At 40.1% G+C, this 25,329-nt stretch overlaps 1 protein-coding gene across 4 annotated transcripts in view; it reads left to right on the top strand.

The window, feature by feature from the left end:
* GRM7 (glutamate metabotropic receptor 7) overlaps positions 1-25,329 on the top strand; it is a 300,952-nt gene that overhangs the window by 269,399 nt on the left and 6,224 nt on the right. For 2 of the 4 annotated variants that reach the window (XM_069866002.1, XM_069866005.1), the window contains one exon: positions 3,014-3,106. The exons of the other annotated variants lie outside the window; for them this stretch is intronic. In XM_069866002.1, coding sequence (XP_069722103.1) covers positions 3,014-3,084 — 71 coding nt within the window. In that variant the 3' untranslated portion in view covers positions 3,085-3,106. The remainder of the gene's footprint in view (positions 1-3,013; positions 3,107-25,329) is intronic. 4 annotated transcript variants of the gene reach the window in all.

Genomic DNA, 25,329 nt, shown 5'->3' on the forward strand with positions numbered 1-25,329 from the left:
GCAGATGGGGGAAATTTTCAAAATTTGACCCATTGGAAGTGTGAATAAAAAATTGCCCCTGATGTTTGCATCAATGCCAGGAGAATTATTTTATATCGAACATTTTCTTTCAAAAATAAACACAAATAATTTATTTTCAGTATCTCTCTTTTTAAAATTGGTTTTGATCAACTAATGATAGCTAACAGTTACCTACAGAAAAGGAGAAAAGCTGGCCAGCTGCAGGAAGTACCTTCCTGGTTGTGACCTGGTGCTCTGAGGAGCACAGGGATAGAAAGTTCTGGTTGCAAATTCTGCAACAGGATCCTCTGGAACTCACTATGTCAGGTGAGTTAAACCCCTATTGAAGGAGTCTAAAGGATGAGTCTGAGACTCATCAGCAATGGGCAAAGCTAACGTAGATGCTGAGCTGGCGTAGCTACTAAGGATTTTCTCATAAATGGAAAAGTACAGTTGGGTTTTCCAGTTTGATTTTCTATTATATTTCCTGGTGATGCTGCTCTTCATAGCTTCTTCAGGTTCTGGAGACTAGAGTTGCCATTTCTATTCCTAAGAACCTATTAACACTGATCCACCAGCATGGGATTCATGTACCTCCAAACATTGGGGAATCCGGTGACAAAGCCCAAAATTATGCCCTGCCCTACATTTATGCCAGAATTAAAACCAAAAGCAAAATGTGGATGGTTTTATAGAAAAATAGCCTTGAAAGAAATCTCCATGATTTAGTAAAAGACAGCCTAATGAACTGAAGATGTACATGTATAACTGAAAGGCCTATTACTTATCTGAGTGGCTTGCTAAGGGCAGATGGTCCTCAGTAGCAGTGCTGAGCATCACGTGGAATCACTGCACACAGCTCTCAGATGATCTGCATGAACTTGAGCTTGGAAAAAATGTGCAGAGCACTTAGGAGAGCTGGACTCAAGCACTGGGGTTTTAGTGTGAGTATAAAAGAAACTGCATTAACAAGGGAGGCAAAGCACTTGAAATGCAGTGACCTTACATCCTCCCCATCAAGAGGACTAGAGACTTACTGTGTTGCAGCTTTTAATTTAGGATATCAGGGAAGCAAGAAATTTCACAAGTTGAACTCCCCAACCATGTCCTGGGAGGGTTTTCATGCTGAACGGGACATATTAAGGCCAAGCTTTTCAATCTAAAACTGTATTACTTATAAAAACTCTCTTAATCATTCCAGTTTGCCATCTGGCATGTGCATGTTTTACTCATTCAACAGCTTTTCCTGCTAATACATGTTTGCATTAGACTCAGATGAGCAGAATTTAGTGCATGGTAGCTTTCATCTGTGTAATGAGTTCATTCTGCTCTTGTGTCTTTGGTCAAATTTCCCACTATTTGAGAAGATGTTTCTTATCGAGTCTGAGGTGAACAGATAGTGAGTGTTTCTCCTTGGTTGTTTACTTATGCTTCAGCTGCAAGAGCATAGTGTCAGACTATGAGAAAAACATTTGAACCTCCAACCCATACTTAAGTTTAGATTTACATGTTGTTACTCCTTTTTTTCTAGCAACTTGTTTTAATTCATAGCTTTACCAGACAAAGTGACAGGAAAATCAGCATCTCAGTCATTTGGTAATGAGGAGGTTCTGCTTCTCAGAGACTGATCAAGCTTACCTTACTGTAAGGGCATTTGCTTTCATGCATTTCTCTCCTGAAGCAGCTGAGAGAAGGAAACCAAGCTGCCCAGTGCTTTCTGGGAATGACATTTCTGAGAAGATGCTTTCTTGCAGGAACTGGGGTAGGGTCTTTTGGGACTTGGCAGCACAGGGACTGTTGATCTCCCAGAGTCCCCATTTCCAATCTCATGGAAAAAATCTCAGTCTGTGAAAATGACTGTGGTCAAGTTTGCCTCCTTTTTTTTCTTTTTGGGTTTTTTGGTTTGGGGGTTTTTTTTGTTTGTTTGTTTTTTCCCCCGCTATACCAATAAAGCTCTGGGATGAAGATGAGTAATGCAGAGAGGCCTGTTGAATACAGTATTGAACAGGAGGCGTGCAGCATCTCTGTGGCACAGACTGAGTGCATCAAAGTGACAAATGACTACTGGAAAGACAGAACAGCTCATGGGAGGAAATGAGTTTAGTTGAGATGTGTTGAGAAGTGGCAAAGGAAAAGTGTGTTACCCTGGACTAGCCAGAAAACTTTAAGGTGTTATGGCTTATAAGGGTCTAGTACCTGTGCAGACATATTCAAGAAGATTTTTTTCTTTTTTCTTTAGCATTAAGTAGGAGTTAGGTGGCAGTCAATTCAGTTTTCAGCAGTAAAGTGCAATTGCTGCCCATTGTCCCCAGCTAGATTATCATTTGCATGTTTCCATTTTAAAACAATGCTTTCCTGTGGGCTGTCAGCTCCTCTCTATCACAACAGCAGGGAGAGCTCTGTGTGTCCATCCTCACTCTCCTCCATTGAGAGGAATGAACACTGAGAATGAACACTGATTTTGTGTGAATTTTGTGTAAATTGTGGATAGCGTATGTGGAACACAAACATCTCCTGCCTTGGTCAGACATACAGACACTACTGTGCTGTGCCCTGGTGTGTTTGTGTATTCATTGCTGTCTATCCTTAACATCACTGACATGACATTTCTTAGTCCAACTTTCAGAGGAAAAAAATCTAAAATGGTTAATTGTTGACAGCAAGGAACCTGAGAGTGACTGCATGTGTGAGGAAGGACTGAGGGGTCTAAAACTAGAGCCAAAATGTTCCAGAGTTTGTTCAGGGGAGAGGAAGGGGGGAAAAATTCATACAGACCACTCTTCTGAGCATCTGCTCCCATGTTCAGAGGTACCTGAACTTCTGTGAACTGGTTCATTTATTTCCAGCCCAGAGTTAATTTCACATAGTGGCGCCTCTCAGCTTTCCACTATCACTGCTCTAATCTGAGCCCTTCAGTTGGATTAATGTCGTGGCCTCCATGACAGGGCAAAATTTGAAGAGTTTGTTGTGAACAGACATATTATACATACCAATGTATTTACTTTTCCTGTAGACTGCATACCACCAGTAAGAAAGAGTGTTCAAAAATCTGTTACTTGGTACACTCTTCCACCTACTGTATAGCTTTTGCCTGCTTTCCAAAAAGGTAAGGAAAAATCTAGTTTCTTTATTATCAAATTATTATTATTATTATTATTATTGTTATAATAAATGAAAAATGTGCATTACTGCAGCTATGTTAAAACAAGTATCTAACTTAAAAATTGTTCACACATCCGTTGCCATTTCAAAGGCTCCCATTTGAAGGGCTGGTTTGAAAAGCAGAGACACTTGGGTGATTTTAATCCCTGTGCTGTGCCCCAGCAAAACAAGGGACTGGTGGTCTTCTACTTCCCACCAGTGGAGGTGGATCCGAATAAAGCCTTTGAAGATGTAGATATTTTATAACATTTTTTTAAAAAATGGAACAAACAAATAATCTAAAGTTAATTATGGTAATCAAATCTCACCACTAAGTTTTCGAGTCATTTCTAGCAGCTTTACCAGCAGGGTTGCCTGGCAGCATAAAAATAACATTTGCTAGTGTGTGAGCAATCTTCTTTACTCTAAAATTATAAATTGCTCAAAAAAAAGTTTGCAAAATATTTTTTTCACAGTGGGTGGTCCCAGTGACCACTCCTGAATACCACGAGTGAACAATTTTTGAGAGCTGACTTTTGCTAAGTATTGTGCCTGCCTGCATTGTGATCTTGTGAGCTAATTTTGTATTTGTGACTTCATCAGCCAGGAATTACTGCTTTTCCACTACTAGTAAGGGAACAAGAAAGTGTTTTATGTTAGAGACAATAAGCTAACAGCTATTAAGAATTATTTCTTGTATCTTCAATTCCATGTGTGTGCTCAGAAAGCGTTGTCCACTCATCTGAGGTTTTGCCTAGGCATGAAAAGTGCTGGCATAGTTACTGTGTTATGTGGTTGGTGCTGGAAGAAATTGCTGTATACAGCCTTCAGAATGTTTAGCTGATATCTTAATAGGTGAGAACTTACATCAGCAAAGGTAGGAATGCTGCTTGAATTGAGTCTATAAGTCACCAGAAAAAATACTAATATCTTTAGCTGTTGTAAATTGCCACAGCTCCAGTTTCAATTCGACTCAAATTCTTGTGAAAAGTTCAAATTGCTTTTTATTGTATTTGAATCGTTTTCATTATCCTAACTTACACAGCTCAGGCAGAAGGCCTTCTTTAAGGTGTGAAACTCTTCAGGAACGTCAGGATGACCTGCCTCACCAGAGGGCCAGAGTCAGAAAGGTTGATGGTGGCTGGTGTGAAGGGAAATATAATAAAGTAGTCGTAGAGGAGAAGGAGCCACTCAAAGTATTATAGCAAATCGAATGTGAAAGACAAAAGGGCAACTATATGAAGATGAAATTGCTAAAGAAGAGAGATGAGAAGAATAGGAGAGAGATAGGAGGAACCCTAAATCTCAGGAGAAATAACTTTTTTTATACAGTTTAAAAACCATTTCAGATTGAAAGAACAAGGGGCTCACACAGATTTCTAAAAATTATTTTTTCCATATAACATTATTGTATAGTGCAAGGAATTGCTGACTGCAAAGCACACAATAATTTTTTCATCCAAGTCATAAAAAAAAGCGATCAGCCGTTCAGATTCTTTAAGCAGCTTTTAAAACTTGGGCCACAGAAACCTATGAAGTTGCTGCCATTGAGGATGGTTTGGGTTTGTCATGGTCTTGCCCACACCAGTATTCTTCTGCATCGAGTATTGTTTTCCATTTCTCAGCCATGAGTGTTTCTGTTCCAGCTGGACTGATTGCTGTAGCTCTGGTTGTTACATTTTGATTTGTTCTTCCAGGACTACAAAACAACAATAAGAAACAATATATTGTATTAAACCAAAGTAATAATATGAGGAAAACATCAACTTAGTTGTAAACTGACACGTTTTGCTAGCAACATATTTGTATGTAAGTATGAACATGATGCTTAAGCTGTTACTTGACTACGTCAGTTTCTGCTGTGTGATTCATAGAAAGATGCGTTTATAATGATTTTAAATTGCTTCCCATGAGTGACAAATAAGACTTCTTTACTGTTGAGACTGATTAAATTATAAGGTTTGAAAAACTCCGTGTGGTATCTGGGTCAAGGGGAAAAATTGTTCATCAGCTGGACAAGGCAAAGAAACACCAAATGCTTCTATAGAAATATTGAGTCCCATTTGGTACTGTAGAAATATCTGCAGCCCATTTCTTCTGATCCATCTCCAAGCAATATGCTTACTGGTCAGGAGGAAAAGACAGTCCAGTGACTAAAGTGCTTGTCATATCTGGAAGGCCTAGATTCATCCATTGGGCTTTGAGAACCTCCCAGTGCAAGGCTGGCAAGTGGTGCCATGCTCCCTTACCCTTGTACTTTCTCCTGTGGATGATGATTGTGAGATGCTCAGGCATTGCAGGTGGATTATTTAAGTCACAGAAAGACAGGTCTTCTCTTCTGCTGCCTTCTGGATTTGGTGAGCAAGGACCGTAATGTTTTGAGGGCAGCAGTCTGATGCCTCATGCCAAGGTCAGTGAATTTTAGTTCTAAGCTGGTGCAAAGACTGTGGGGCTTTCTTCAGCTTGTCCCTTCAGCACAGTGGAGTTACTGAGAACTTTGCAAGTATATAATACACACTGTTTAACAAGGATTCTCTTCAGTATAAGAAGGACAAAGAAAATGCCAATCCTTGTATCTCTCTGCAAGGCCCAGAGCTGGGAGAGTTGGCTTTTATACAGAGCAGGCCATTAACACCACTGAGGCTGTTTAAACAATTATTGTCATATTAGGAGTGAGGGTAGCTCAGCCATGGACTGACTCTCTTCCCAGGGCTTGGGCACAATGTGCTGCTTCCAAAAGGTTTTCAGTTACTTTTCAAGTAATTTTTTACTTGATCTGTATGCAGAGGAATTTCCATGGTGATTGCAAAGTGTTGAGATCATTTGTAAACTATGGGCAGCATCACGTTGTGTGAAGTCATTACATTTCTTGGTCATATCTCTCCTGGAATGTATATACAATTACTTAGATTATGCTATAATGAAGCTGTTGTGATGTAAGTCATGACATGGTTTCAAACTGGCCTTGGGCTTATGCTGAAAGAGGTGAATTGTTTAAATACCCTCTAATTCCAAGGATTTCCCATGCATTTCTTCCACCTGAGTGCAGTCCCAGGGCCCCTGGGGTAACCCCAGGGCCACCTCTGCCATCCAGCACCAGCATCTCTAGTGACTGGGCAACTCTTTGAAGGCACTGGGTCTAAACTGTGTGATATTTTGCAGCTTGTCGCACCTTAGAGTATGTAGTATAGAATAATTATTTTCTGGATTGAAGCATCATTTTAATTTTAAATCCATCTCGTTTTATCCTGAGAAAGAGCTCTGTGTTTAACCTCACTTGAAGGATTTTCTATTCAGTGGAGACTGCTAAGAAATGAGAATTCGTAGTCAAAATTGATAAGCAGAAGACTTTTGACAGTTCTTCACTGCATCTGTTTTTATTCTAGAATGGCTTACTGAAACATTAAACATTTGTTATAAATATCCTTATTTTAAAAGTATTGCACAGAGATACATCCACATAGACCTGTGCAATACTCCATATTAGTCCCTAATACATATTTTTCTGTATCCTAACTTGTAAATTATTTTGTTTACATGGTAGATTTCAGTTTATTTGGCTGATCATGGGATGAGTCATGCTGCAGGTGACCCTGGTACTTCCTGGGTGCTTCTTGGGGAGCAGAGGCTCATATCTTGCCCTCAGTCTGTGCAAGAAGTGGTGCAGGAGTGATGGCATCCACCTCTGCTTTCTGGCATATCATCACCAACCCCAGAAGTGCAGCTGCTACAGGGGCACCCTCTGTGCTGTGGTCTGTAGTATTTCATCTGCAGAAAAGATTTCAAGCAATAGTGCACGTGCTGAAGCATAAGACGTGAACAAATCCATTTGATTTTTAGTAAGTTTTTGAGTTAGAATTGGTTTTCTTTCACCCTCCTGGAGGAAGGCTCAGTTCTTGAAGAGCACAGGCACCGTGCAGTTAGCTATTCACATTAGAAAATGTGAATGCTCTGAGCTACAGAAATTTTATTTCAGGGTTAGGAGTTGGTTAGTCCCATCCCTCTGCAGGAGCTCAGCTTTGCTTCCTGTTTTCAGCTACTCTTTATAAAACTTGAGCATTTCCCCTGCTCTCAACATATACTTAAACTGCTATTTACAGTTGTTTTGGGCACAGTTCAAAGGACCATGAACAGGTTGCCCAGAGAGATGGTGCATGCCCCATGACTGGAAATATTAAAGGTCAGGTTGGATGGGGCTCTAAGCAGCCTGACTGAGTTGAAGACGTCCCTGATTACTGCTGGAGGGTTGGACTGGATGCCCCTTAAAAGGTCTCTTCCAACCCAAACTATTTTGTGATTCTATAACCATGTCCTGCCTATGGCAGGAGGTTGGCCTAGATGACATTTAAAGGTCCCTTCCAACCCAAACTGCTTTATGACTTTTTACACAGGCAATAAATGGGACATCAAGGGAACATCTGTTGTATTGCAGTGAGGTCATTGCAGCATCGGGGCTGGTGCCTTCCCCTGTGTTGTGCACTGTGTCTTACCTCCTGCCTGTGACACAATCCCAGACACTGCCAGCTGTGAGTCCCTTAACCTGTTGTCTAAAGGGAAGGACCAGGGCAAGATTTGCAGTGTTTCTTTTTGCAGACTTACAGAAATACCACTCAACATTGATCGGGCAGCTCTTACTAGAGCATTCGCAAAATTGTGTTTGCAATAGACTGTATTGAAATTGCTCCCTGTCAAGAACATTAGCTAATTTTTAAGTAACTTCACATAACTTATTTTGATAAAGCATATAAAATGCAATTTACTGTTGTGCCACACTGTGAACTACAGGTGCATTTTTTATTTCCCATTTTCTACAGTTCAGAGGTGATTTTTTTATCCCTCTTATCATCACCCCATACTTTTTCTTCTGAGCTGCTTTACCAGTGGTCATTCCCTGTTAGGGACATGACTCTAATGTATACACACTGATCAAGAGATGCACACAGGTCCCTTCTACTTGCTGCTAGGCTCCTTGCAGCCCAATACTTTTGCAAATTTAAGCCAGAAACTAGCATTTATTCCAGAACTTACTTACATGGTAGCAGATATTTTCAAAGTCATCACCCAACTACATTTGATGGGGTTGAACAGTTGAACAACCTTTAATTTTGTACACCCTGAGGGGTATCCATAATAAGGCCTGTTTTCCATGGGTACAATTTTGCTGGTTTGATATTGTAACTTTCTTACTTTTTAAACTAAAAGGTTTATACAGATACAGCCTCTAAAGAGGTGAAGACACGGAGACCTAAAGTGCCTTAAGACCAATATGCTGGGAAGAAAACACAGTCTAGTATGCTCTGAATAGTGACAGGTGAAACTTAAATGTGCTGTTTGATGGGTTTGACACATTTGTTTTGGTGAGTTCCCTCTCCTATGCTGTCCTTGGATGTCTTTGCCACTAATGTGGCCAGGGACTCTGGGAAAAAGAAGCGTGCTCCCTATGGAGCAGCAGAACAGCACCCCATCCCTGCAGTGACCAGCATGGGACCTTGGCAGCTACCATCTCCAGATCTCTCCTTTAAAAAACTGGTAAAGCAGGACTTCTGTTCTGAGTACATAATTCCTCCCCCTATCCATTTGCATTTGCACATTCAATTTGCATTTTAATTTTACCAGTTTCTCAAGGTCTCAGTATCTATTTGAATCAATGTTTTCCTTCAGGTTTTATATATCCATGACGGCATCCTATTGCCCAGCAGCACAATTACTGCCAGAAATTACACTGTCCCTAACCATCTTGTGAATGATATGAGGGAGTTTGCAATTATCCTTCTTGGCAATGCAAGGTTAGACTCTTCTCATGACATCTCAAACTGTGAAGGGTATCCCTCTGTCATGGTTTAACCCCAGCCAGCAACTAAATATGGCACAGCCACTTGCTTACACCCACCCCGGTGGGGTGAGGGAGAGGAAGTGTAAAAGTGAGAAAAATCATGGGTTGAGATAAAGACAGTTTAATAGGTAAAGTTAAAGCTGTTCATGCAAGAAAAGCAAAGCAAGGAATTCATTCACCACTTCCCATCATCGTACAGGTGTTCATCCACCTTCAGGAAAGCAGGGCTCTGTCATGCTTAATGTTTACTTGGGATGACAAATGCCATCACTCCAAACATCCTCCCCTTCTTTCTCCTTCCCCTATCTTTATATTCTGAGCATGATGCCATGTGGTATGGAATATCCATTGGGTCAGTTGGGGTCAGCTATCCTGGCTGCATCCTCTCTGTTTCCTGAGCACCCCCAGCCTCCTTGCTGATGGGCTTGGGTGAGAAACAGAAAAGTCCTTGACACTGTGTAGGCACTGCTCAGCAGTAACTGAAACATCCTTGTGTTATCAACACTGTTTACAGCACAAATCCAAATTGTAGCCCCATACCGACTGCTGTGAAGAAAACTAACTCTGTCTCTCACAATGGGTTGATACTTCTGAAACCATGACAGCACTTTATATGGCTGAGAGCAGCACATGTTGTTTAAAGGTTTCATTTAAAACCTCTCTGAAATAATCTTTTGCAACTGTTGCTTGGATGAGAGCTAAGGGGAGGTCAGGGGAAGCCATGTCTTCATCCTTTTGACTTTGTTAAGCATAGCTGGACTCCAGCTACTTATGGGATTATTATTTAAAAAAATAATGTTATTATGTGGCCAGGAAATTTTGCTGGAGGAACTCTTAAGCATGCCAGTAGATGACATGAGACCTTGGGGAGTTTTCAGCCTCCAGGTGCAGCAGGGCTCTCCCTGGAGCCTGTGCTAGGTCACCTCCTGTCTGAATATTTGGGGATTGGATTATTTTCTTTTTATATCTCAAAATAACTACTTTTCATGATACACTTTAATATGTTCATTTAATTGTATTCTCCAATGTTATTTTTTTTGCAGACTGTCTGATGCTTTTGTGACTTAAATGATACAAGTCTTGTAAATATGCAGGAAAGTGTCTGACTGTTTCCTTTCATAAGCTTGAAATTCTTTATGCACTTAAATGATCACCTTATAGTTTGATGTTTGAACAATGCTAGACAAAACACGTTATTAATGGCTACAATTGCTTTGGATAGTAAAAGCTACATAGCTATAATAAGTCTTTGTGAAACAAATGACTATTAATTAGTATATTAGTATTAGTATTCCTCTTTTGTTCCATGTTTTACCTTTGTCTTTTTATGTGATCTGTTTTCCTAGGAAATTTGGAAAGAGTGTGAGCTGTAAATTTTGCATATATTGCCATACCTCATGGACTAGTCCTTTTCTCATTTTTTTTTCCTAATAAACTCGTAGTAGCGCCAAGTTCTCCCGTTGACTAATTTATCTCAGGGAGAATTTGTCAAATTCATAAATTGTAATATCGGGTAAAAGACAAAGACTTTTGGCTCTCTCATATTCAATATATTTATAATGACTCTCTCTCCTGAGCAGGGTAAATGTCACCTTGACAGAACTCACTTGATGCTGTTCTCACGTGGAAGCTTGCTGTAGTGCACTCAGATCCTCATCTGTGTTAATGAGGTGACTCAGATAAAGAGTTGTAGGATTATGAAATCAGACTTGAAAGCCTCAGCTTAATTTCACTGAAATCATTGGAATCGCCCCAGGCTAGAATATAGCAATATTCGGTGTCGTATTACTTCTCTCCCCTACTGAAGCAACAGGAAGCATTACAATTTCATCTTGCAGCTTTCAGAATACGTACTCTTTTAATGATTATTGCTACTATAATTATAACAAAAGTGTCCCCATGACTCCATATAATCAGGAATCTTCCAAGCCCAAGAAAGACTTACAAACTCAGACATGCAATGTTGTCTGGCCACTGAGGATGTATGTGTGGATACTTTGACTGGAAACAGATGAAAAGGGATTTTAGGAGAGAACAACTAAGAGCCTTTAAGTCAAAGACTGAAGGAAGCCTATGCTAAACCTTGTAACATGTTTTGGCCCCTGAGGTGGTACAGAAGGTAAAGTTGAGGGTTTGCAATTTAGAATCTTCACAGATTTTCTTCAAGTTGTTCACAGTTGGTTATTTTTACTGCTACAAAATTGTTTTGTAGCCATTTCAATTTGCCTGTGGTTATTACAATCAGTTAATTGAATTTAATAAATTATTATCATTAACAGTTAGATAGACAAGCAGCCGTCACCAGCTGATGCAGTGGATTGAATTCTGAGGCAGTGCACATGGTATAAGCTCCAAGTACTCCCATCTCACTATTTTACCTCTGCATAAAAGCCCCAGGGTAGTTAAATTATTCAGGCTTGGTATGTAGGCAGGACAGAAGGGAAAGGCCTTCAGTGCATGCTTGAGATGCAATATTCTGGGAAAGAAAATAATTCTAATGGGCTGTGAAGTGCAATGGTTGTGTTTAAATTTGATGCTCGGTGGCCATTCCCTGCTGTAATCCGGTTACCTTCAGCTCAGTGAGAGCGGGAAGGGATTTCTTCACTTGCACACATCATCTTGCTCAGCTTTTCCCAGCAGCAGCCAGTAATGCACGCCTTCAGAAAGACATTTTATTTTCCTATTTGTCAAAGTGCAAGGGGTTTTTTTTTCCTTTTTTTTTATTTAAAAAAAAAAAAAAATCTGTGCTGAGTTAAAACATCTATGAAGAAACTGCTTCAGTTCCTGTGCAATCATTTTATAGCCATCAGCACCCTAACAGCTGTCACATACTGCAGGGAGCAAGGGAAAGCAGAATGAATTATTTTAAGGACATCTAACATCTGGCTTAGAAGTGAGTAGCTTACATTTGTGATGAAATCTATATAGACAGTAAGGTCAGGTGAAAAACCTATATTAAATGAGTGATTTAATTTTTTTCCCCTTCAGGTATAGAGGAAGTCTGTTCATAGCTGCCACTGAAGTGACAGGATTGAACACATGTGGCAGTGAAGTTCAGTCAATAAAAAAAACCCCACCAGCAGATCTGATGGGTTAATGCTCCCTTTTGCAATCGTTGTAGTCCAGGCTTTCATGGAACAGCTCACAGAGAAGGAGGTGCAAAGCATTTCCACCAGTAGGCAGAACCAGTGACAGTGGGTTAGCTGAAAGAATATTTGTTCACAGACCTATTGAAAATTTAGTGAGTTCAAAAGCTAATCACAGTAACAATGGAGTAAAAAGGCCAGGAAAAATAAAAATAAACACTATTACAAGTGAATTAAATTCTCAAAATAAAGGCGTGAATCCGTGCAGTTTTCTGTCTGCATGATTACAAGCATGAAGAAAACTGTTCAAAGATTGTCTAGATAAGAATAGAAAAAAGCCTCAAAGGTACAAAATCATGGTGTGCTGAGGTGGGCTGCAGTCAACAGAATTAGTAAGGAAATGAGAACTGTCACAAAGTCAAAAATACCCCAGCAACTGCCCATCGATTATAGCCATTTTTCCCTGATAGCTGTGATGCTTCTGGTGCAGGTGTTTTGTTTACGTCTGCAACACAGGGCCAGGCATCTTAATGTTAAACAGGCCAGTCCTTATGTGAGGTTGAGTATCTTTGGTGATTTTACCCAAGCCTGGATGTGTTTTGTCACCTTGTGAAAAACAAACTCATAGAAAACTTCAGTGTAGCACTTGGAAATGATGGTGCTGATGAACTGAAGGAGCATGTAAGGAAAACGAGCGTGAGACAATGCTGAGCATTTGTCACTGACATGAAATAATACTCTATAATGAGATAGATATTATTTTATGTTGACACGGATAGCAAACGGAGAATATATTTGTGCAACAGGGGACTGGTTTTGTTTGGGTTTTTGGGGCCAGTAAGCAGCAGCAAATCAAAACATTGGCACAGAAGAAACTGGTCTTTCTCAGTGTTTCATATTGCTAATAGGCACCACTTTCACATGCAGCACCTCTGGAAAGCATCACAAAGTTTTCTCTCTTTATTGGCTTCAGAAAAGAGAATGCGTGCATCTTTTCAGCGATGTACGCTGATTCATCAAAATGAAGAGCATCCTTTTGTTCACGAAAAAAAGGTGTTTTGACATTGTGGTGAGTTTGTTGGTTTTGAACTCTGTCTGACAGCAAGGAACAAAGGCATGTTATTTTCTAGCCATACTGAAAAAAAAAAAAAAATGGAAGGGAATTAGGTTAATGGCTAAATACATGTAAGTGCCCATAAGTGCCCATGAAACACAGAGGAAACACATAGTAGGAAAGAAAGGTGTTCCAGTCCTGGCATCTGATGTCTAGCTTAGTTACTCCTTCAGTCAGAGCACCAAGTCTTACCTGGAAGAAGAATCCAGCACTGCATCTACTAAGACGCCTGTTCTTGTTGTTCAACAGAATAAGAAAAAAAAAATGTAGTTGCCATAGTTACACCACTTGTCATAATGCTCAGCATGTCCATGGAATAAAGAGCCTTATATTAAATCTATACTCTTATTAATATCAGCTGTTAAACATTTCCAGGATATTTGAAATCAAGACTCTACTCTGCAAAAAAATTAGATGTTCATTGCAGCAAAATTGTACTCTCTAACCATGCAGCTTAGAGTGTAATTTTATTGGGCCCTGTATTACAGAATTATATACCATGAATAAATTTTCCAGTGAATTTAGCCTCTTTGCACTTCATGAACATTCTTGATTTTTCTGTTAAGATGTTCATTACTTGCAACTTTTTGGTAACTACTTCAAGCAGGCCAACTTGAAGAAAGAAGGAGTGTTCTTTTCAGGTGAGGAACTGGATTCTTTCAGCAATATGGCATTGCATTTGCTCCATACTGAAGTATTTCAGACTTCCCATGCAATTGCTGTGCAGGTGCATCTTACTTCTTTTGCTTGCCAGTGCAAAAATACCCCAAATATTATTATTATCATTATGTGATTTTAAAAAACCCAAATATTATATTGTATTATGTACATAGTAAGTGATATCTATGTTCTGTTCAGAATAACAGAAGTACACACACACACATTCTCATAAGTGTGCACATCTTGTTAATGGCAATAGACCTGTGGTTTAATTGGTATTATTATGCTATTTTAAACTGGTATGCCAAGTTGCAAAGTATTTGAGGAATACTGTTTAAAATATTTTTTAACATATTTAATGGATCCTAATATCAAAAGAGTGTCTTTGCTGCTCTCTGATGACCCTTGCACAGTCACCCCTGCCATTTGGACTTTCTCATACAAGGTTCATCTCCGCTGGGACAGTAAAACAGTGTCATCCTCCCAGTGGTGGATCTTGCTGGAAATATCCCATAGCCAAACATCCCTGTGCTGCACAGATTCCCACGTATATGTTGTTAATCTTGCCAGTAGCATCAAATGGCTGGAACACTACAGACCCCGTCTCTGGAGGTAGAGGTAACACCATCCAAGTCTTGCAAACAAAGCCACCCTGTGCTGGCTGAACTAGGTCCCATGAAGCCAGTTGGGTATCCTCTGGGAATGCTGGGACACCTGAAGAATAGAGGAGCCAGCCAAAGTCCCCACCAAGCTCTGCATGTGTCACAGAAGGATGAAATGTGGTTTCCTAAAGAAATGGCCTGACAAAAGCTTTGGCATCGGTTTCTTCTGGGTATGTGCTGATCCAGAGATACAGAGATGATCCAGGAAGGAGATTTTTGTATGGTGTAAGTATGATCCAGCAGGAGTTCTATCGTGGGTTGAGTCCCATTGTACAGCTTGCTTCACAGAAGATATAGTCAGTGCTCTGAGCAATCAGGATATGTACAGGTATGTGAACTATCTCCATATCAAACTATGAAATACCACTTTCTACCCAGTGTTTATTGAGGAGTTTGTCTTTTCAGAGGAGAAGATGTACCGAGTAAGAACCTACAGGAAGTTGAAGTGTTTTTTTCAGTCTTCTCCATCAGTATGTTTTCCTGGAGAGAACAAATAGAGCAATAAATATGACAGTTTTATTTTGAATAAAACTATGACCTTTTTCTAACACAGGGAGGTTGTATTCAGTATAACCTTGTCATTCAAGTCCAATGATAGCTTCAGATTAACAGTCCTTTGGTGAGATGATGTTTTTCTCCCTGTTGCCTGGTTCCCTTGTCATGCGTGTCAAAAGCAGAGCTGTGATTTGCTCAAAAATGTGACTGAAGGCATGAATGGGCAATTTATTGACTGGGAGATTGACTTAGACAAAATCTAAATTCTGCAAAAGTCTTCTCTCCAGGTGTCATCTTGGTTTCAGCTTTCTATTGAAAAGTAGTATGTCACCAAATTGTGAGAAATATTAATCTGGTTCTGACTCTGTGAATGCCTGAGTTCCTTAGCTGAAACACGCTGATTTGTTTGACAGCACACAGAAATGCAGCCATCACATTCAGGGATTTGTTTGGAGGGTAATGTGCTAGTTTTTAGAAAAAAAACCTACAAATAAATAGACTAAGTAATGGAATTGCTTGTAATTCATTAGATGAGTAAACAGAAAATACCTTTGTAATCTAGCTCACTATGAAACCCATTACTAATACAGTTGTGGAAAAAAGATGAAAAGAAAATTATTCAATCTTCTGTTCCTGTTGTTTGGCAACTGCACAGAATTTTTGTTCTCTTGACTTTTTGATTAATCAGAAAAACAATTCTTTGATCACTTAATGGATAAACAAGTTAGACATGTGGAGTTCTATTCACTCATTGTGGGTGTAAGTAAGAAAATTATTACTTGGGTGATTACTTTATAACCATGTATTTACATGTTGTCTGCTTGGGTCAAAATCCGGGGATTTGCACAGAGAAGTGTCATGATATTACTAGGAAGAGTGTTGTTTAGGCAGTGTCAGAAATGAGTTTAGGTGCGTTGTAGGGTTTTTTTAGTTGGTCCCCTGTAGCTGGAGAGAAGGGAATAATGCAATAGAGCATTCCAGGTCCAATGATGGAGAGAAATGCACCCAGTTGGAAAGCATCACTCCTGTGCTGGGCAGCAGAGGGCAGTTGGGGAGCCCCCTCAGCCGTGCCAATGGTCAGGGCAGACCAAGGCAGTGGAGGACATCTAGGAGCCTGTTAAGGAGCAAAGTCAAGAGGCAGAGAGGAATTGTTTTCTTACAGCTCTGACTTCAGGACTCCTTTGAGATGTTTTAGAAGATCACTTAGGTCATAATTTTAATTATGTTTCATGGAAACTGTTTTCACACTTGGCTTTAACAGCTCTCAACAGAGCCTGGTTTTCCAGGTGAGATAACCAAAGTGCTATTAATTGCTTTGTTTTAAGCAGGTGAAAATAATTTGCTACTATTTGTTATCATTCCAGTCCACAGCATTCAAATGGAAACAATTTAAATGTAGTTTAAATTAGTGTGCTTTCTGTATTGTCGGCTCCAATTAAGGAGTAATATGAATTGGTTTTGTTTCTTCCCTGCCATAATCTCATAAAGATTTTCCAAGATCCTGTACTCTCCTTTAGCATGCTTCTGCTTGCACTGAAGCACTGTGAGTTTAGATGATGTGAAGGTTTGTACAGTGACCGCTTTCTGCTGGGAACCAGCTCTCCCTCGGTGTTCCCCATTGCCTCCTCTGCTCAGAGCAGGGTTTTCCACTCCTTGGCCTGATCCCAACTACATCTCACCCCTAAGTGCACAAATGCACTGTGCCAGGTCTTCTTGAAGGCTCATCGCAATCTTTCATTTGCTGGAAGCATTGGTAAGACTTTCTGGTGTTTATTCTCTGATCCTGGTGTTGCAGATGCTTTCAAAGTTCACCTGACCCATTATTTGCAAAGCAGACAAGGAAGAGATAGGAGAAAGATGCAGCCAAGCATGCTCAAGATTGATGTTCTTCAGCAGTACAATATTGTGTTGATTTTAGCATTAGTTTAGGGTAAAACTAATCCTTTGCTCTTGCAATCTTATTACCTGACTCAAAGTCTCAATCATATAGTTATCTTTCAGGGAAAAACATGATGATTTTTCAGACCCTAAACAGTACGTGTCTGTCTCTGTTCCTTGACTTAAAGTCACATTTACTTTCAGTGGCTCAGATGGAAAAATTAATATTGACAACAACCTCTGAATTTGTCTCTGAAGGCACCCACCTTAATAATACCTTGCAAAGTAGTCAGAAGTATGGCTGATAAAAAATATCTTTTAGCCCAGTCCTGAGGAGGCTGAAAGCAATGTCTGCCACAGCAGTTAGTTTAGATCATCTTTCCAAGTTAATAAAAGGACTTTATTGATGCTGACAGAGTTATCAGCATAAGCTGTTCAGAGGCAGAGAAATAAATAACATGCTTTTAGTTTGTTTATAGAAATCTATCATTTTCATTGGTAAATATTCATAAATGATGAATGCCATACTTTGCCTTTGCAAAGGGGGAACATGTATCACATGTCCCATTTGTGGCCTATTTTTAGAGCTCACAACAATTAACTTATGATATTCTTCAGAGGGATTAATTTCTTGTGACACTCAGTTTTTCCCTTAACATGGGCATGTCTCCCATCAGACACCATTTGATTTTGGTAACGTTCTGCAGTGATGTGCTTTGCAGGAACAGCACCTGGCTGCTGGGATGCCAGGGCTGATGGGCTGTCAGAGAGGAGGGAGAAGTGCCATGAGGTGCCCGGTTGCTTGCGGCAGAGTGCTTGAAAATGATGAGAAACACAGAAGCACTCCCTATGTCCAAGTGAAAAGTGCTATGGAAGCATCATAAGAAACCAGTAACTTTCCACATTATTTTATACCTTACTGCAAGTTTTTATAGCAAGCAATCCTGGCTCTACTGAAATCGGCAGGTGCTTTGCCCTCAGCTTGAGCGGGTGTGGGATTTCAGCCAGAGTGCAATACCACTCCTACCTGTGGAGCTGTAGCTCAGCTGGGGATTCGGGAGTTCACCATTACACTACACTGTCTTAAAAATGGAAAATGTATGTTTTGTGCTATATTCTATAGTATTTTTCTTATTTTTTTTACAAGGACAGCTTAAATTTGCTGTCCGCAGGGCACTGTTAGAGAAATGTAATGGTTACTCTGTGCCATTAGGCAAAACTTTCATCCACATACCATTGCATTTCTTTCCTCTTGTGCTAGAGAAATGTGGCTTTGAAGTCAGTGCATGAGCTGTTGATTATTTATCTAGTACACTACGTGAAAATGTACCTAGCTTTCAAATAAGCAATTCATTCTTACTGTCTTTTTCTAAAGAGGTAAGTGCCATGTGCAATGGTGCATACTGACTTTGCAGAATAATCTTTACATCATTTTGTGGGTTTTAGGGTGATCAGTATGATAAGCCTCCCATCCTTTCTGGGATTCATTGTGGGAAAGCCTGCTTTACTGAAATTAATGGGTATTATTCTAATCGAAATGAAGTCAGAATTTTCTAGCTCTGTGTGGTAGTGCAAGCATCTGTCTAATACAATCGCTTTCCCTATGTTGTCTGAGCTTAGAGTTTCTTCATCTCTGTTGAGATAAAAGTTCAACAGCAGATTGGTCTCAGTTGAATACACTTGCAGAGTGACAAAGCAAATACATACTTTATGTACCCAAACCCTAAGAAGCTATCTTAGGCTATAAGAGTGCCATGTCTTTGCCACTTTCGCTTTAACTGATTTCTATCATTATGCCATTACCTCACTCGAGAACTGCTTTTATTATTCTTCCTATTGGATACATTCTCTGTTCTCACAAAAAGTGCATCATAAAAAAAACTGATGAATTAAAAATATACATCCCTGGTAGCAGCTACTATTTGAGTGCCTTATAAGCTGAAATGGACTTTTGTTTAGAGAAAAACCTACTTCAAATCCCAGTGTGCCCTGGGGAACTGGCAAGGTCGTACTCTTGCTTCCAATTAAATCCTTCTGGGAACTTCAAAGCAATCCTTGTTAAAAGAATACATTATATTGGATATTTGTAATTGTTACTTATGGCCCTGGCACTAGTCTGTACGATATTTTGCCAGTCCCCTGGGTTCAAGGCTCGCTTGAAGTGTAGTTATATCATTCACTTGACTAGCTATGCAGGCTGAGTTTGCTTAGGGGCTGCATGATAGACGGGGTAAATATCCGTTTCTAAAAGGGATGATAACAAGAAAGCCCTAAAGGTAAAATCTAGCCCTGGTTAGAATATGAGGAATTTAGGAGTAGAAGCTGTGTAAAATGACAGACATGTGAACGCTCTTTAGACAGAAATACACCTGCAGCATTTGCCAAGCCCTGCACTGAGCAATACATTAGAATGCATATGCATAAATGTAATTATTCTAATAATTTGAACTAATCATTTTGTTATTAATTGCATTCTAAATGCAACAGAGATGAACTGGGTGAATCCAAGTTATCAAGTGTATATAAAGCAGCACTGAAGGGCAAGATTGTTTAGGCTATTTTTCTGATTGTGCTCTCTTGGCATTAATCACTTATTCAAGATTTCTAAGCATTGGTGTTCACCTTATGATCTCCCTCTGAGGCAGGAGCTTATAAACATTATCAGCATTTTGCAGATTGGAAGGAAAGACACCTGAGTGGCATTTGGTGATGTAACTAGATAGATTGGTTGGCTTCCAGCCACCTTGCTTGTGTTATTTAGAGTTGAGCCAACAGAGAATCTGTCCTTGCCTTCCTGAATGAGTGTGTGCACACATGTGAGGGAGGCTGTTTTGGCTTTTTCTTTTGCAGCATTTGATATATTTCTGATGTCTCATTAGACTTCTAACCTTAAGCACTATATTATGTGTCTACGCTAGGTAAAAATTTGTTCATATGGCTCAACCTGACTTACGATGATTTCAGCCAGCTTTGGGATTTTCTTCACCACCTCTCATTCCATGAGATGAACTCTGCAGAATTAAATCCCATGCATTTGAGTCTTCCTAGCAGCAATGGGTGAATTACAACTGTGGGATACCTTAAAAAGACACTGCCACCAAGATGCTTTTGCTTGCTAAGGAAAGGTTGGATCATTCTGTCAGTTCTCCATCCATCCCAGCGTATAGTCAAATTCAGTCAGATGAGTTTTCCTGGGTTTGCAGTGGGAACAGTGTTTGGTGTGGGCTTGCCAGCAGATTCTGGTGCATTCATCTATGCTCAGCATAGCTGACAGTGCAGGCACAGACTTCAGTTTGGAGGTGGCATAAAGAAACAAGCCTCTCGAGAGATACACAGCTCAATACGGGAATGCATCTCTGGCAAAGAGTTGGAATGGTTTTAGGTAGAGCAGTTTCTCTGAATCAAGGTGTTGACCAGAATGTCAGGTTTTTGACCCAGTCTGAGCCCAAGAGAATAAGGTGAACAATTACCCTCCCAGCAAATAGGCTGAGACAGCGCCGCCAAAGCCAACACTGGTAATACTGTTCCTGCCTGTTTACATAGTGACTACAGGTTGCAGGGAGCTGATGAACTTGTTCTTACTCTCTTTGTATTGCATAGATCAGTACAGCCTCTGCGGCAAATCAGGTTCTGCAAATGTAATTGCATTTTGTTGTAGAATTTCTAAACACATAGAAGTAGAAAATGAGACAGTCATATTGTGAAAATTGTGAAGAACATATCTGAATATATGAATATCTGAATATATATTTATAGTTTTTAAAGACAGACAAGATATTTGTTCTACATTTATCCAATGAACCTTGTTGTTTGGGGTTTTTTCCAGTTAAAATCTACAAGACTTTTTTATTATTCTTATTCACCTGTTGGCTGTCCTTAATAAGTTTGAAGAGTTTGACTTCAGAAACCTTACTCAATGATTATTTTTTTTATGAGCTGTTTGCTTTATGTATATATGTTTGCAAGACTTTCATCTTCCTGACTACACAGATGTTTTTCTTCCTCCCTGCTAGCAGGGATATCCCAGATAACACATTCTGTATTAAATAGCAGGAACATCTCATCTGCACACACTACCTGCTGTGGACAGGCTTAATTCCTCCATGAAGAGGTGCAGAGGCGTGGCAAAGGAGGGCAATTTTTCAGGCTGCAGTTTGCAAGCATCTTTCAGTGCTATCCATTGAATACTTCAGGCAATCTAGTGAATCTTTCAAGGAACATCTGAAAGTAATATTCACATTTTCTTCGGCAATACATGATGGATTTTCTTATTTTGGTGGTCATTACCTGGCAACCTGCAGCACTTCAGTTTATATGAATAAAACTCAAGAAAAGATTAGCACTAAAAAAATCTCAACATTCTTAAAAAAGGCAAAACCCCAAACAGGAGCAGCTCTTCCAGGGAGTGCCCATCAGAGCTGAGCAAGAGGAGAACATCATCCTCTCCCCAGGGCTAGAGTGCATTGCAACTGACTCAAGCTGTAAAAGCAAACATCAGTTCAGCAGGCAACTAGATTCTAATGTTAACGTAGGATCATAGACAGATGTAAGGAAGTGGGCTATTGGCAGTAGGTGAGGGAAGACTGGCAGGGAAGAGCTGCTGGAAGTGAGGTCTGACTTTTTGTGCATCAGGCAAGCTGCAGCTTTTAAAATTATTTTTAATTCTTGCAACAGATTTTTTTTTTCCCCATAGAGAAGCAACACAGCTGTGACTGCCTCCCACCTCCCCAGCAGAAGTTTTTTTGCTGTTAGAGCTCCAAGGTGCCCAATAAGATGTGCCATCCCTGTGCCATCGTGTACACAGGGACTGAGAAAGAATGGGACAGCCACATGGCAGACACAGGGTGGCTCTACCAAAGGTCACTAGAACAAAGCTAGAATTTAGACAATCATGTTCATAATTAAACTCCAGCAGTTCCTTTCCCTGAACCGCAGGGCAAAAATATGATTGTGGATTGTGTAGCTTCCCTTACACACTACTGCCTCTGCAAAACTGATCAAGCTGGCCATGATCACAGGGCATGATATCTCAGGCTTGCAGAAGGCTTCTGACAAGTATCTGTGATGGGAAAGTGGCTGCAGTTGCAGCAGTGAAGGAACTTGGAGAATTGGTGGCATTCCAAAAGAATATGGGTTTGGCAGCCCTGCAGACAGCAGTGGCACCTCCATCCAGGAAAGTAAAGCAAAGCAAATTAAGAAAATATAGTCTCTGTAAAAAGCTGATGAGTTTTTAAACTGAACTCCTCCACCTGTAGATTTTAAAAGAGATACACAAACCTTATTTGATTACTTCAAGAATGAACCTACCAGCCCAGAATGAGGTCTCAAAAGAACCAGTTCTATGTATATGGAGGTTTTAGTCTGATGTTGCCTAAACTTGTTGGAGAAATAATCTATGATAGATGAAGAGGATGCCTAAACCTTCCACATCATTCACTTTTTCTTGTGACTTTTCCCCAGAGGTGAATACCTAACCATGTGAGCTGCATGAGTTGTAGGAGAATGAATTACAAATCTCAGTGAAGCAGCCTCAAACCTCTTAAAAAAAAAACAGCTCTAGAGCAGATCTGTGCTGGAACAGGTCATCCCTGCCATATCTGGGATGCTAGTCATGCTCTCATCTGTGCTCGTCTGGCACGGTCTCGTCATCCCTACCACTGCAGCACCTGACTGAACTTGTCACATAGAGATATGGAAAAGCTCCTTTATATTACAAGCAACGACTGTCAGCGGTGCAAATGTGTCTGGACTCGCATAATCCACCCGAAGAGGTGGTGGTTGCTAAGCGACGTGGCCCCATTCTCTTTTTATGCCATTTTAGTTCCTTCTCAGCTTTATGTTCCATGTCTGGGGCTGCTTAATTTGATCCTATTTGCAGTGACAATTTAGGGTCTTGTGCCTTGGATACCAATTCACACAAAATGTACCAATCGTCACACCGGAAAATCACATTTGGTTTTGGAGCTAGTGAAACTGAAATGGAAGCTGGGGGTTGTTTTCTGCCGGAGAGGCATTACCAAGCCTGTGCTGTACCATCATAACACCGTTATCTCCCCACACACACCTTCCATCCTTCTGTAGCATTCTTTGATGGTGTTTTTTGAATAATTATTACAGATTCTGACTGTTCTAGAGAATAAACCAGACTCAGGCCTCTTTCTCTCACTCCATGTTGTTTTGCTGCTGTTGTAATGTTGGGAACATACTTCTCCAAAATCTGAAGCCATAGTTCCAAAGTATTAGTTAGGTGAAACTAGTAATAGGGCAGGGCAGACTAGGAGGGTGTGAGGCAATTGCAAAAGTTAGGATATGAAATTTGTGGCATTAACAATGTACGATATCCAGCCAAATTAGAGAAAAGTTATTTTTGATAAAGACAGACATTTGCATTTGTCACAAAGAGGTTGTGACAGGGTAGGTGTCTTGAACTTCTCCTGGATTATCCCACATCAGAGATCCATGGTCTAGCATTTGTCTAGAAATACAGTTATTGCCCTTACAGCTGTCAGGATTCCATGGTGACGTCACTAAATACTGGAGGAAAAATAAGACAGAAAAGTCATTTTCAAGAGTAAAGCAGAGGGATGAAATCTTATTCAAGAATTTGAAATATATAAAAAACAAAGAGGTAAGGAAAAGACAAACTTTAAATATAATTGACACTGCCCACTTTCATCTGGTTTTGATTTTCTAGCATTTCGTGGAGACTACAAGCAGCATATTAGTAATACATGCTATAACACACAGTGTCACAAGAACAGCAAAAGGAGTATGAGCGATGACTGTATTTAATCTGTACAGATGTATTACATGATTGTTTTTCTGTTTCTTTCCAAAGTGTATTTGTCCTTTGTAACCAGCCCTTGTTTCTCATTATGGTGTTTTTTATAATGCATTTGCTCTTTCAATCTTTCTTCTGGCTCATTCTGGCTCTTCCTTGACTGAGTTCTTCAGTAATTGCTAAGGACAATCCAGTTATCCCATGTGGAGAATCTAGAGGGCCATGCCCATTAGAATTGTTGTAGGAATGATCAGAGAAGTTTATTTGGGTTGTTCAATCCTCAGGCAGTGCTTTGACATGGGTATTGTTCGCCTTGGGAGTTAAATTATACTCACTGCTGTATTTTTAGTGAGACAGTTTTGATAAAACTACACAAACAGAAAGAAACTATTCCTACAATGTTTGTCACCTGAGCAGGGCAGTTTCCTGTGGCTGGCATGTCAAACAGGATGGATCCTGAGCACATGGATGGGCGATGTGTCCCCTGTCAAGAGCTGGAGATGCAGGGAGATGCAATGCCATGTGACACTGAGTTATCGCCCCCGCCAAGGGCAGCGCTTGGGCGCAGTACGTGCTGCAGCAGGGACCAACAGACCAGCTGCTGTCCCCTCTGAACTTGTCACCAGGTTGCCATCAGTACTGGATAAATCAGTAATCAGGAAACAGAAACAATCACTTTAGCAAGTTGTCTGTCCCTGTTGGCATTTGTGATCTGCTGACAAACGTCTCAGGCGACTGGAACACCACTGCTATTTATGGTTCTCCTCGGTGCTGAGGCGCTAATTGTTGCTGCTTTACTGAGAGTGACAGGGAACTATGACAGCTAAAGATGATATAATTTATAAGAAGAGAAGGCTGTAAAGCAATTATGCAGGAACACACTTTTTACTAACGTTTTATTTGTAATTTAATATATTCATATTCTGTTATTACAACATGAGGGTCTGTGTGCTAATCAGCGTAAAAGTAACACAGTTCAGGCTGCAGCTTTGAGACAAGCAACTGCCCACTCACTCATGCAATAAAATGAAATATTTTTCCTACAACCTTAGGCATTTATATACTAGATGAGTTCCCAGTACACAACGGTAAGGAGCACAACAGGAGAGATGTGAAAAAGTGATGTAGTGATCTATTTACATTTAGGTACTAAAGTTTTCTCCAAGCTACATTCCATTTATTGGGTTTTGGACAAGCATGTAGAATCATTTAGGACTGTTGCTTTCATCTCTTTCTCATATATATTTCACAATTTAAGAGCAATAGGGCATGTGCATAGCTCTGTCTTTCAGGTGCACAGACTGAGGAGGAGCCATGTGCATCCATTTCCCTTTTAGACGGACTAGAAATAGGATTTAACAATCAGCCTCTGCTTGGTGTGGCATGAATGATACAGGTTTCTAAGCAAGAATTAAGAAAATAAAAAAGAAGAGGTAAGCATAATCTGCCACATTGACTACAAAGGAAATCGGAGCAGAAGTTTCAGACACGTAGCCAGCACAATGTCAGTTCTTGCTCAGTGATGAAAATACTAAGATCATGTTTCATACATTTGATAGCTTGAGATGCTTGTAAACCATAATAAAATTAATTTTTTGCACTGTAAATCTTTTCCCTTTAAGCATAGAAGAGGTTACAAATGTGCATAAAAATTGAAGTGAAACTGATTAAATCTCACT

The sequence above is a fragment of the Phaenicophaeus curvirostris genome, chromosome 11, assembly GCF_032191515.1.
Source record: "Phaenicophaeus curvirostris isolate KB17595 chromosome 11, BPBGC_Pcur_1.0, whole genome shotgun sequence".
Classification (NCBI taxonomy): Eukaryota; Metazoa; Chordata; class Aves; order Cuculiformes; family Cuculidae; genus Phaenicophaeus; species Phaenicophaeus curvirostris.